Source organism: Andrographis paniculata, unplaced genomic scaffold (assembly GCF_009805555.1).
Source record: "Andrographis paniculata isolate CXL003 unplaced genomic scaffold, ASM980555v1 Contig18END, whole genome shotgun sequence".
Taxonomy (NCBI): domain Eukaryota; kingdom Viridiplantae; phylum Streptophyta; class Magnoliopsida; order Lamiales; family Acanthaceae; genus Andrographis; species Andrographis paniculata.
The window spans coordinates 1,550,360-1,563,649 of record NW_026137468.1 but is presented as its reverse complement, the minus strand read 5'-3'; the positions used below and the strand labels follow the sequence as shown (position 1 = coordinate 1,563,649).

The 13,290-nt window shown below is 31.7% G+C and overlaps 2 protein-coding genes across 2 annotated transcripts; both read right to left on the bottom strand.

The window, feature by feature from the left end:
- Position 1: 1 nt before the first annotated feature.
- Positions 2-2,637, bottom strand: LOC127266417 (protein CANDIDATE G-PROTEIN COUPLED RECEPTOR 2-like). Its single transcript, XM_051296662.1, has 6 exons — positions 2,151-2,637; positions 1,213-1,404; positions 799-958; positions 597-699; positions 422-503; positions 2-339 (listed from the first exon to the last, which is right to left on the bottom strand). Exons 1-6 carry the CDS (start codon positions 2,445-2,447, stop codon positions 262-264), a joined length of 912 nt encoding a protein of 303 aa, XP_051152619.1. The 5' UTR covers positions 2,448-2,637; the 3' UTR covers positions 2-261.
- Positions 2,638-3,078: 441 nt separating this feature from the next.
- Positions 3,079-6,694, bottom strand: LOC127240258 (flavonoid 3'-monooxygenase-like). Its single transcript, XM_051258826.1, has 3 exons — positions 6,170-6,694; positions 4,514-4,966; positions 3,079-3,836 (listed from the first exon to the last, which is right to left on the bottom strand). The coding sequence occupies exons 1-3, from the start codon at positions 6,638-6,640 to the stop codon at positions 3,189-3,191; spliced, it is 1,572 nt and encodes a 523-aa protein (XP_051114783.1). The 5' UTR covers positions 6,641-6,694; the 3' UTR covers positions 3,079-3,188.
- Between the last annotated feature and the right edge of the window lie 6,596 nt (positions 6,695-13,290).

Sequence of the window (13,290 nt, the reverse complement as noted above, 5' to 3'; positions counted from 1 at the left end):
ATACTCATCACACAAACATTGTGCAATTGCGTCGATATAGTGTATTATTTTTACGAGCACATTTCTCATGCCGTTTGGTAAAATTTTTATTTAGTTCAACAGCACAACACTAAAATGACTTTCAACACGCAATTCAAACTCTATTACTATTGCTACTGTTATCAGATCACAACGGATGTACAGTACTACGGCATACTACATAATAATAATAACGCTTTACATACATCTGTGTCGCATCCTATTCCAATTTGACGAAGTTGTCTATTCCCAATCCGTATCAAAGAAACCAGCATCTTTCATTTCCGAGTAATATGCATTATCCAAAAGCCAATCTTCCTCCTGCAAAAGACTCAAACGTTTATTACCCATGCAGCAAAATCATTCAATACTATAAATAGAGTAGTAATACGACATGAATTACCTGGAAGAAATCGGACAAGAAAGTTACATATAGGAAAGGGAGGTACAGAGAGTGTCGACATATCAGTACAAAATCGTACAACCTGACAGTCAGCAAGCCATTACTCGGTGTCAATACTCCAATAGGATAGTAAATTAAGTATCTCATTAAATAGATAGCTCAAGATAAGAAATACCAAAGTCCAAAGCCGAAACCGATTCCAGCCATTCCACAGGCAAACAAATCTACAATGTTTAATATGAACATGACGACGACATAGTTGTAGAACGATGGCCTGGCTGCATTTTGTGAATTTTGTAAGCATTCGATCCCCAAGGCAGCGGTCAAACGAAAAGTTAAAATAAATAAATAAATAAACACAATATGCCAAGACTCACGCGGCAGCTTATCTCTCCATTTCGAATAGTGAACGAACAGTATGTAGCAATAAACTGATGTGAGCACCAAAGCATGCATAAACAATATGCTCCACTTTCCCCATTGCGCACCGTTTGCACTAATTAACAGAGGTACTCCAAATCCGAATATAAGGATTGCCTGCATACAGACAAAACATAATCTCATATTGTCGTAGAATACACATGAAATAATGTTAATTCATCGCAAATATTAAAGCAGTTCTAAATTCATCAGATAAAGAACTCCCCTAACTTTAGGTTTGTTCTTTTGGTGTTTTCGTGCGTGTGTTTTTGTACTTCCAATTTTGAGTGAAATATTGGTTAGATGTAATATTTTGTATAGAAATTTTATAGATACTTATAGAAGCTATTGGGGAAGAGCAAATCGAATACCTGGACAAGTATATCAACAGCTACAAAGGAACCTGAAATTACAAAAGTGTGCGCCAGGGCATCCAATCCGCTTGCATAATTTTCTTGAAGTAGGAATCCCACTATGCTAATTTCTAAGGTTAGCATTCCGCATTCTGTGAATAACGACAATACATTCCATGCAACTGCCTTTCCAGATGCGCATTGCCATCCCTGATTTTTCATCGAAAAAGCAATAGATATGTTATGATAGTAGCCATATATCAACCTTCATACAGCAGGTTCTTTTTTTTTTCCCTATGAAAAGGTTCGGTAATCCCAATCAAAGAATAGGCCGAAATTGCGCAAACAAGATAAAAAGATACGATATATAGATACAAGAAAATGTTTATCTTTAAAAACATTTTCAGCAAAGGCAGCTAGTTGAATTTCAATGCAGTTTTATACAGAATAATTTGAGCTCTATTTACATAGACATTTTTAGAACTTTCAACACTATTTATCAACAGTAAAATTTTTTCAAGATCATACATCAAATACAATTTTCTCTCACATAACATTTCTTCAAATGTTATCTTTTTATTATTCCCAAATTTTTTCAAAACTCCCAAATTTGCAAATACCATTCACCAATACATTCATAAATATGCAAAATACAGAACTCATCAAGAAATGCAACAGATCATCAGAGAAACTCAAAATTCATCGGAACGTAAAAAAAAAAAAACCTCAATCCTGCATATACAACAGTTCCTCAAAAGTCAGAATCAGAAATCATAATCTAAAACACGATTCAAATATGAAAGAAGTCCATTTACAATCAAACAGCCAAATAAACGATAAATTCCTCAAATTCTAAGAAATTCACAGTATAAGCATATGTTTAATCCTTCAATTTTCAAACAAGCATAGCCAAAATCCGTGAAAGAGAAACAAACACATACAACAGCATATTCTACCTGGAGAAGAGACCACGACAAATTCAGAAGCGCCGAGACCCAAAGAAGAGCATAATACGCAATCATAACATAAGACTTGCGGTGGCTGAGCTTCCTAACATTGCGCCTCGCCTGGAACCCTAAGTACAGCACCAACAAAGCGGAAGATAAAATCAGAGCAGCGTCGCGCCAAAATCCGCCACAAGAAGCGCCTGCGGAGCTCTGCCATTCTGAAATGCTCGCAATTTGTCCTCCAACTGGAGAATCCGATGTGTTTTGCGGCGAACCGATCGGGAGGGTTATGTTAGGGTTTGGCATCCGTCGAATTCAACCGAATTACAGAACCGACATAAATCCAAACAAACCGTTCGGAGACTCACCGATCGTCAAATTCAAGTACACAAACTGGCCAAAACCTTGGGCTATGGAGATTGCAGAGACGATGGAGTTGTTTGTGGATTTCTGGAATCTTGAAAGTCTATTGTATGGCTTCTGGATTTCTGCTACATCCACACGCACATATATTTATATTAGCCTTTAGGTCCCTTAAAATTTACTGAAAGGGTTGTGTTAAAATTTTTATTCTTTATATTATAATATTCACAATAAATATATTTTATTATATATTATTTTTAAAAATCTTAAAAATATAGTTTAAATTTAATTTTAATCCAATATATATTTAACTTACAATTATACAATATTCATTATTTAAAACCTAACTTCCACTAACTCCAAACTTAAAACCAAATATACTTATATGGTGTATTTTTGCCTGTTTGTTTTTTACATTTATCACATGTCACAAGTGATTTGTTTTTATTTTTTATTTTATCTAAATTAATACAACATAATTACTCCGAAGTATTACATTTACACTTAGTAATATTAGCTAAAATATTGAATGTCACAAGAAAATAACTCAAATATATTAAAGACAACAATAAGATACGCAAAAAGATTAATACATTAAGAACTTAGAAAATACAATACTTTATCAAAGTTGAAACTTTTTTTTTTATTATTAAATTTTGATTCTAAAATTTAAATTTAAGATAATTATAATATATCTTTGTAAAGATGAGAGGGTAATCTAGGTTTCGGGTAAATCATCAACGGTTCAGCCCGTTGCAATGTAAGTCCATAAGCCTCCTCCATGTTCAACTTTTCCGGCAATAGCCCATCACCCAATTCAAAGTCGAAAGCATGAACCAGTGTTGCCGTAAGCAATTGGATCATACGTATCCCTAAGCTCATCCCCACACAAATTCTTCGGCCGGCCCCAAAAGGGATCAATTCAAAGTCATTACCTTTTACATCGGCATTAGGCCTTTCTCCGCCTGGCAAAAATCTTTGGGGCCGAAATTCTAGTGGATCGACCCATGCATTAGGATCGCGAGCTATGGCCCAAACATTTACGAGAAGCGTAGAGCCTTTTGGGATGAAGTATCCGTTGATATCACAATCTTCTTGCGAAATTCTTGGAAGAGAAAGCGGGGTTGATGGGTGGAGCCGAAAGTTTTCCTTGACTATGGCTTGGAGGAATGTTAATTGGGATAAGTCATCTTCAGTCACAAGACGGTCCTTTCCTACAACCGCATCGAGTTCTTGTTGAGCTTTCGCCAATATTTTTGGATTGCGGATTAGTTCGGCTATAGCCCATTCCACAGTGCTCGATGTCGTATCGGTCCCAGCAGTAAAGAGGTTCTGCATTGATCAAAATTGCTCCCATTAGCTCGACTCACACATTTAGATGATACAATCATTATAAGTAGGAAAAAGAAATATATATATATATATATATATACAATCTTTTTTATTTAAACTAAAAAATCGACTGAAAAAAACACATGAGAAAATGAGCACTACACGATGGCATATTATTTGCATTTGCCACTTTCAATCAGTCTGCACTAAAGTCCATTTGCATTCAAGAAACACATGTATAGAAAAAGTAACATATGAGAGTTTGTTTATGTTTTCTCTTTTACTACTTCAATTTTTTTTCTCTCCAAAAATATCAATTTAATCACTTATTTTTTAATTTATTATATTACACTAAAATTAATTTTTACATTCGAAACATTACATTAATACATATTTATATCACATCACATAATTATTTTAATTCAAAATTTTACTATTCAAAACCAAAATTTTACAAGTAAATTAATAAAGAAATTGGATGATATTATTCCAAAGCGTCAATAATTCAATTGTGACGTTACTAAATATGAGACATTTTTACTAGTAATTTCGACTTAATGTGATGTTTAACTTTTTTTTTTAAAGAAAAGAACATATTTTTTCTTAAAAAATTTTCACAACGCCAAAGATACCCAACTTTACATTATAACGATGATTCCGAAGGCAAGAAAACTTACCAAAAGCAATGCTTTGATCTCGGTGTCGGTAAGCCCGCCTCCCTCGGCATTACCAGAATCTTTCAAAGAGATCAACGTGCTCAAGAGATCGGCATGTCTTGTAACATGATTAGAGTCATTCATCTTGTGCTCGTCAAGTATTTTGGCCAAGAATGCGTCGAAACGCAAGTGGAGTTTCTTCATCTTAGCGGCCACTCCTTGCAAGTCCAAGCCTTCGAGCGGTGGTATAAAATCACCAATGTTAAAAACACCCGACAATGCCATGAGCTCGACCACCATGGCTTTAAATTCCTCAGCTTTGGCATCCACGCCCCCGCATTTGTGGCTAACCACTCGTCGCCCTAACATTACACGGGCTATTGCATTTGTTGCGCACACATTAATCATTTGGCCTAAGTATGCCGGGGTTCCTTGTACGTTTGCAAGAGCGCGGATGAGGATTCCTACCTCTTCCTACAAATCCAAAAAATTGACAAAAATTATAAAGGATATTAGACTTTATTTATATATATACCTTTTTAAAAGTTTCGATACTATTCATCAATATTAATATTTTTTATAAAAGAACATGACAATTAATACATCAGATATTTTTTCTTACAAAATATTATATCAAATATCTAACTTTTTACTACAAACTTCTTAAGAGTGAAAAAGTGTTCTTTATATTAGGTTTGGAAAAATGTATTAGTAATATTAAAAAAATAAAATCTTGTTTTGAATTGTTAAATTATTATTATTATTTTTGGATATTATAAAACATAAATCAACAATGAGACATGAGAGTTTAAACTCATAATCTCACGGTCACGACTCCATCTTATACTACCACCGGACATTCTTTACTAGACAAATGGACATAATTTTTTATAATAGGGAGAGTAATATTTAATGTGTAAAAGTAGTACTCTTATGTTTTTATGTTTTGAAATATTGTGTTATTGTTATAAATATATAAAATTATAAAATATTCTTTATGAGGAATGAATATCTATATATATATATATATCGATGTAGATGTACATGTAGATATAGATATATGTAACTGACAAACAAAATCAAAATAACAAATATTTTATCTGTTATTCAATTTTTTTTTTTTCATTCAAATTTATTCTTATTTCATTTTTTTTTAAATTTTTTTTACCATAAAAAGATTTTTTTTTTTTATTTATTTATTTTTAAAACTCGTACTCAATAAAATGAGTATAAATTTATAACACGGTGGGAAGTACTTTTTTTTCTTGGGTTGAGTAAGTATAACAGACGAAAACAGCACCAGATTTGTGGACATCACCATTCATTGATGCCATCTGGTGCTTTGTGTGTCGAAGATCATTCAAGTAACCATCAACATCACCAAACTTTAATGCAGATCTGTGACAACTGATTCGAAAGCAGAAGAAGTTAAAAATAAAATTGGTTCGAAGTGAATTCTTGACTACTATGACTGTTTGTTACTGGTCACGTTTCTCAACCCCCAGTTCACGCAAATGATCAGGTAGGTACGTCGTACGTATTCACACAATAAGCATGGAAGAGTAATTTCAATTTTTGAATTCAAATTCAATTAGGTTTTGCAAAATTACCGGCTAATCGAACGATCGGAAGATTAATTAATCGGAAATGGAGGATCGGAAGGAGCTAGCTAATTACCTGTCGGATATGGCGGAAATCGTCCAACGCCTTGTTGGAGAAGAGATGCAGCGAGCAGATTTTGCGAAGCAACCTCCACCTCGGTCCGTACGGCGCGAACACCAGATCCTGGTAGTTATACGCCACGTACTTCGCGCCGGCGTTCGGCGGCCGGCTCGAGAAATTGGCGTCGTGCACTTTCAGAAACTTCTCCGCCGCGGCGGCGGACGCCGCCACTACCACGTGTACGAATCCTAATTTGAGGTGCAGGAGCGGTCCGTGCACGCGCGCCAGCGCCGCCGTCGATTGATGAGGCTTTGGTCCTAGATGAGGCAGGTTTCCGACGATCGGCCATGGCTTCGGCCCTGGCGGCAGCCGCCGCCCCCTATCGCCGCCGTGGAACCTCCGGAGGAGGAACAAACAGAGAAACCCTAATAACGCAGTGCATATCAGCACATCCGCACTCACTTGCATGTGCATTTGCATTTGCATTACATGTAAATTTATCTGGAATTTGGAATGAATTTAATTTTAATACTGAGCTTCCACTGCGGTGGGTAGTTCTACTATGAAACGGTGTGTGCGTATATATATAATGCAAGTCGATTTTAATTTTAATTTTTTATTTAATTTTAAGGAACCTAAATTATGCCTACACGTATGCAATACACAGACCGCATTTAAACTCAGCTATTCTTTTTTGTTTTTTTTTTTTGTTTTTATTTTTTATACGAGTTTTGGAATTCTTGGGAAAAAAATTGAGAAATTTATAATAATAGTAAAGTTTGGCTCCATTTAAAATGAAGGTTTGGATTTTTGGGAAATTTTGAATAATAAAAAATTAAATATTTGATATAATATCAATATAAGAAAAAAGGGGATGGCAGCACTATAATGATTTTTCAAATCATACTATATATATATATATAAACAACACACATTCTTATTATACACATCACAGATTGTTATAATAATAAAGATATGTGCTATTTTTTAATAATAATAAGTGTGTTGTATTATATGTGTTGTACGAAACTATAATATGTACTGTTAGTTCATGTGTTGTATATGTATTATATTAACATATACAATGTGTTGTCTGTAGTATTAATGTGTGGTGTTGAGATTATAACATGTATTCTTTATTCATATGTGTTGTATTTATATTATATTAACATATACAATACCATGCCTGTAATAATATTGTGTTCTCAAACAGCACACCACGGTAGACGCCGCTAAGAAAAAATTATACTTATATAAATAATTATTTATGTGTTATGTTATACAGTGCGCACTTTTGGATAGCGATTACAGATTCCCACGTTATAAAAAAAAATACCGTTGACATTTTAAAATTACTATGAATGAACAATGATTTTAAAAAATGTGCAAATAGAGTTGCTTATGCCTCCCTTATTTATGTTCAATTTTCTTTTTTTTTTTCGTTTGTCATTTAAATTACAATTTATTTTTTTTAACCTATTTTCTTAAAATCGTGTCCGGTAAGCATAAATTTAGATGTCTGGAAGTAGAATTGTTTTGCTTATATTTTATTTTCATTTTATAATATTGAATATAAGCATGTGCTATAATTCTTGCATATCTAATACAAATACAACTATTTTAACTATGAGTTTATTTAGGGATGTCAACGGGACCGGTTTTGCAGGCCCCGGGATCCGTCCCGCTAGAAAATATTAGGACTCAAGATCCGCCCCGCCCCACTTCAACCCGGCTCTAGGACCGTAGCGCTCTGAACCCTCCGGGTTCGGGTCCAACCCGACAAATCTGTTTTTTTTTTTTAAGAAAAAAATAAAATAATTTTTTTAAAAAATTATTTAATACTAAAAAAAATATGCGTTAAAGTACCCAAAAATTATAGTTTTAAAAATAAGAACAATCAAATATTGACAATAGTTCGTAGCGATGACGGTCAGCAGTAGTCCCAATTATAAAGAGAATTGTAGAAGAAACAAATCCGAAAATAAATTTGATTTAGAATTAAGGTTGTATTTTATATTTAAAATTTTTAAATAATATAATTTATATTATATAAAAATATAAATAGATCATAATAACTATTAATTATCCGGGTTCAGACCCGGGTCCAGGATAGGACGGGTTTATAGTAAATCTCATAATCCGCACCGAATCCAGCTGGATTTAAAATTCAAAATCCGTAACCCGCCCAGAACCAAATTTTTTTAGATCCGAACCCTCTGTGGAGTTATTTTTGGCCAACGACAAGTGAGGCCGGTAATACACAAAACCGCACAATCTGAAACCCGGATCCAGTAACCCGAACCAGATCCGGTCTTCTGTGAAACCGGCGGTCCACAGCTGAACCGAACCCGGTCCGGTTCAGTGGCTTATATGTAAAGGGGCAGGGGGGGCCGGTTTGTGTGACACACAGACTCTCACTCTCACTCTCGCATTCTCTCTCCCCGACTCTCAAATCCTCCCTCTGAAAAGCCCTAATTGCGACGACGTTTTTCAGCGATCTTCTTGGGTCTTCTCTGGTGATTTGTCCGACGATTCGACTGGTTCGACCGAGTACTTCGGTAAACAGCCTGGGCTGAGGCTGTTCCTCATTTTGATTTATGATTTCGAGCATTCATTTACAGTATATTGATTAGATTGTCTGTTGCAAAGAGTTATGCTTAAATCGTTGATGTTTTCGTTAGATCGTGATTTGGTTCGCATGTTTGTTGCGTTTCCGTGGATGCCGGTTGTGTTTGGGTCGTTATTGTGCATTACAGTAGGTGTTGGGATCGATATTAGATTGGGTAAACTGAGTCCGAGCATTTGCTCTCGTTTAATAAAAAATTCTTTAAGTTCTTTGGTTTAATTCGTGTGTTTCTTGTATATATACATATATATATATGACATATTGATCTTGAATGTGTAACAACATCCTCTCCACTAAGATAAGGTCCAGGGCGGGTCCTAGCTAACCTGCACCGTTTGACATCCCTTAAGTATATTCTCAATAATTTATCCATATGAATCTTATGGGAGTACAAGAGAAATTATTTCACTTATTTAATTAAGAGGACAATTAAACATATAGGATTGCTATTCAATTGTAAAGTTGAAAATAGGTGACTACTTAAATGTCCATTTGGGGCTCAATTTATGATTGATGGTACATTCTTTATCAGGGTTTTCTATTATTTTGTTTGAATAATACTTTCCCTATAATGTTCTACGATATATATATTGTATTTTTTTATATAAAATTATAATGATTATACAGTGAAAAAATTGAAACTAATTTCTTTGAAAATAATAATAATTAAAAAAAAAAAAAAACAACTTTCATTGTTTTCATATTCCTACAAAAGTAACTAATAAATTCTAGTCACAGAGAGTGATGGAATTGATGTAGTAAGTGAAATTATGACTGTAATATTATAGATTTAAACTTCTAACTTCAAATTCTATTGATATTTTTTTAGTCAAATCTATTCCACATAAATTTTTTAATGTAGTTTATTTTAGTCTAATTTGCAAATTATTATATTAGATCCAACTACATGTTTCTATCATTTTTAAAAATATTAATAATAATAATAATAAAAAGTCTCTAACCAAACAGTTACAAGACAAACTTTTCCATAATGCAATCCACAATTTCAACAATTATTTTATAGTTTATGAAGCACATTAATATTTTATTTTTAAATATGTATAAGTTTTACATTGTGTAAATGGATCTCCAATCAAATTCAAAAATTCCTAGGGAATATTAACTTAATTCTTAGAATAAATATTTCATTTCATCATTGTATTACTATTTTAAGTTCATAAACTTATTTAAATTTAAGTTTGTTTATTGTGGGTTTGCTTGCCCATATATTTTATTTTGACATGATTCAAAAAAAAAAAAAAAAATCGAAATTTGAACATATGATTTTACAGTCACGAATCCATTCTCATTCTCCTAAGCCATATTTTTTTTTATATTTTTAAATTTTATATTTGCGCCACAAAGAATTATGCGACTGTAGGTGGTCTTATATTTTTGGGCAGACAAATAAATAAATAAATAAATGTAGAAACTACAAGGGTGTGTTTGTTTGGGGATTGGATTTTAAATATACTATTTCATTTCTTTTTTTTAAAAAAAAAATATCAAATCAAACACCTATTTTTTATTTTTTATATTATACTAACAATCAATTTTACATTTAAGACATCACATCAACACATATTTATATTACATCATACAACTATTTAAATTCAAAACTTTTACTGTTCAAATCCCGATTCAAAATCCAAACCTTTAAACAAACACAGCCTAGAGAGGCGTGGGGAGAGGGCGGTGCTACGAAGCGGAAAGGCGGTTACACCTAATTAATTTATTACTGAAGGACTCGCCTATAATTTTTGGCGCCAAGAGTACTGCCGTTAGGTACATCTAGCGGCTACATTCAGTTCCATGAATTTTCTCTACTATTCACTGTGGTGGTTGCAACCGCCAGTCGCACACTGCTCATTCAATAAATAAATTTTGTTCTTCAATATTGTTTTGTAATATCATAAGAAGAAGAAGCTGCGGATTGATGTTGACTCGATCGAATTAATTTGGTGTTAATTTGATCAGATCAACATATCAAATCAAAAGTATTCAATATATATTAGTACTATCATAATATATTTATGATACAGTATATTTTATATTATAATTCATCGGATGTTATGTTATAATTCAACATATAATATCTTATAACACGCTTATGCAAAAATATATAGTGATATGCTTGACTCCATTAAAATAGCACTATGATGATTTGATTGGGTAAACACATGATTTGCGCCAATAATAATAATAATAATAATGTGTCTGTTGGATTGCAAATTTAAGTTTCACTTTGGAAGATTTGAAAAAAATTTAACATTTTATAAATTTCACATAAATTCTACTAGTACGAGACATTTTGGAGGAAATTTAAAAATAAATCCGTGCGGACTCAACCCACAATAGTATCAGAGCCTGGTCCGACAATGAAGTGGACTGGATGGTAGCGGACATTGGTTGTGGTGGTGGGAAGCCCTTGCTCTCGGATCTATAGAATATATGAGGGGATAATTGTTGGGATTCCCACATTGAAAGATTCGAAGAAAATTCAACATTTTATAAGTCTCACTTGGCCCAATCCCAAAAGTCGATATCATACTCTTATAATTTAGAAATTGCACGAGGTTTTCTCATATTTATAAAATATTATACATAATATATTCATTTTTTTTTATATTTAGGCTCAATATACTGTAAAAAAAAAAATTAGTTATCGAAGAAAACAACTATTTTTGAATATATTTACTATGTTTTTAGGCCAAATATAAGAACAATTAGTATATTTCTAATTTTTAAGGGTTTAAAAATAAAAATTTTAAAACTCATTCACAGTTTGAGCGCATGCAAATCAAACACCGTTAAATAAGAATGGTCAAGGGATTAGACGGAGAGTTTATGAAATCACGAGGGAGTTTGATGCAGTTTTTTAAGTATAAAAAACTTGACGCAATTTTGTCAAATCACATGTGAGTTTTATACAATTTTACCTAAATATATATATATTTTATAAAATATCATATTCAAATACTATTCAAACTTAAAATTTAAAATTGAAATAATAAAACTAAAAAGTTGAAAGCAAATAAGCATATACATAGGTTCCTCGGTGGTTCAGTTACCCTACCCCAATGTATTGAGTCCCTCTTATATCGATCAATCACCATCCGTCATATGTATTGTTAAATTTATTTTATTAATTTTTTATTTTAAATTTTATATTTTACTTCCTCCGTCCCAATACAATAGTCTTGTTTACTATTTTTGTCCATCCTAAAATAAAAGTCTCATTTATATAAATAATCATATCACTATAAAACTACCATTACTTTTTCATTATTATTACATAACTGCCACTACTTTTTACACTAATACACTCGTAAGGGTAAAAAAGTTTTTTACATGTAGTTTTTATCCACTACCAATATAATATCAATTTTTATTAAATATCATGCTAAATACAACTCAGACTATAATTTTAAAACGAAGAGAGTATTATTCTTTTTTATTTTAATAATACAAATGACGAGTGGTGATTGATCCATATAAAAAAAAAATAATAATAATAAAAAAGGTCAATACATTATTGGGGGTAGAATAAGTAAACGCATATGTCCGTAAACGAATACAGAATGAAATTATTAATTAGTATTTAATTTGATAAAGATCGGTGTCGCCTCTAACTATTTAATCGAAATTTGGACAATCGTATTAACCACACACGTTGTTGCATGGATTTCCTGAGGCCACGTCGACATGTGCTTATATTTTTCCATAAAGTTTTCAAGAAAGAAAATGTTTGCTTTCAATTTTAACAATAATTTCATAGTTAAATATATATTTTTTGTAATAAAATATCTAAATTATAATAAATATTTTAATAAATTCAAATTAAGATAATATTCTTTTATAAAATATATATTCTCCTTTTATTTCAACTAAAAGTATACATTTATTTATTTTTCAATAGATTAAATAATAAGTAATAGTTTCTACTGTGAAAGTGGGTAAAATAATATTAATATTTTTTTTTTGTACAAATGAGATAAATATTTTTTAAAAATTAAAAGTAATTTAGTATTTATATACAAATTATTTTTATTGTAATAAAAATAAATATTTTTTAATGACACAAACAAAAATAGTGAAATGAATATATAGAATTGAGACGAAATATGTATATATATACTAAATTAATAGCAAAAAAAAATAATAATAAAATCGGACTTGAGAATTCATTTTTCCAATTCAAATTAAACTTAAAACCTAAACCAAGACCCTAAAGCCAAAGTCTACCATAAATAAATTTAGGACAAAATTTTTTAGTAAATAATACTCCCTCCGTCCCAAATACAGTGTATGCTACATTGTAAATACGGTATTTTAGGAGGGGTGTAATTAGTAGATAATTAAAAATGTATTAATGAAAATAATTATCCTATAATATAAATAATTATAAATTAAGATTAAGATAACTAATTAGTTTAATTAAAATTAAAAAATAAAATAAATTAAAAAATTTAAAATGAGATTAAAGTGTGTAATCATTTTCCAAAAAAAG

What these genes read in the sequence shown, in the direction of transcription:
- LOC127240258 (XM_051258826.1), bottom strand. Translation starts at nt 6,640, where the DNA reads ATGCAAATGCAAATGCACATGCAAGTGAGTGCGGATGTGCTGATATGC. An exon ending in ATTTCCGCCATATCCGACAG is followed by an intron (nt 4,967 to 6,169) that starts GTAATTAGCTAG and finishes TTGGATTTGTAG; the next exon opens with GAAGAGGTAGGAATCCTCAT. An exon ending in AGATCAAAGCATTGCTTTTG is followed by an intron (nt 3,837 to 4,513) that starts GTAAGTTTTCTT and finishes TGATCAATGCAG; the next exon opens with AACCTCTTTACTGCTGGGAC.
- LOC127266417 (XM_051296662.1), bottom strand. Translation starts at nt 2,447, where the DNA reads ATGCCAAACCCTAACATAACCCTCCCGATCGGTTCGCCGCAAAACACA. An exon ending in TGTCGTGGTCTCTTCTCCAG is followed by an intron (nt 1,405 to 2,150) that starts GTAGAATATGCT and finishes ATGAAAAATCAG; the next exon opens with GGATGGCAATGCGCATCTGG. An exon ending in TCTTGTCCGATTTCTTCCAG is followed by an intron (nt 340 to 421) that starts GTAATTCATGTC and finishes AGTCTTTTGCAG; the next exon opens with GAGGAAGATTGGCTTTTGGA.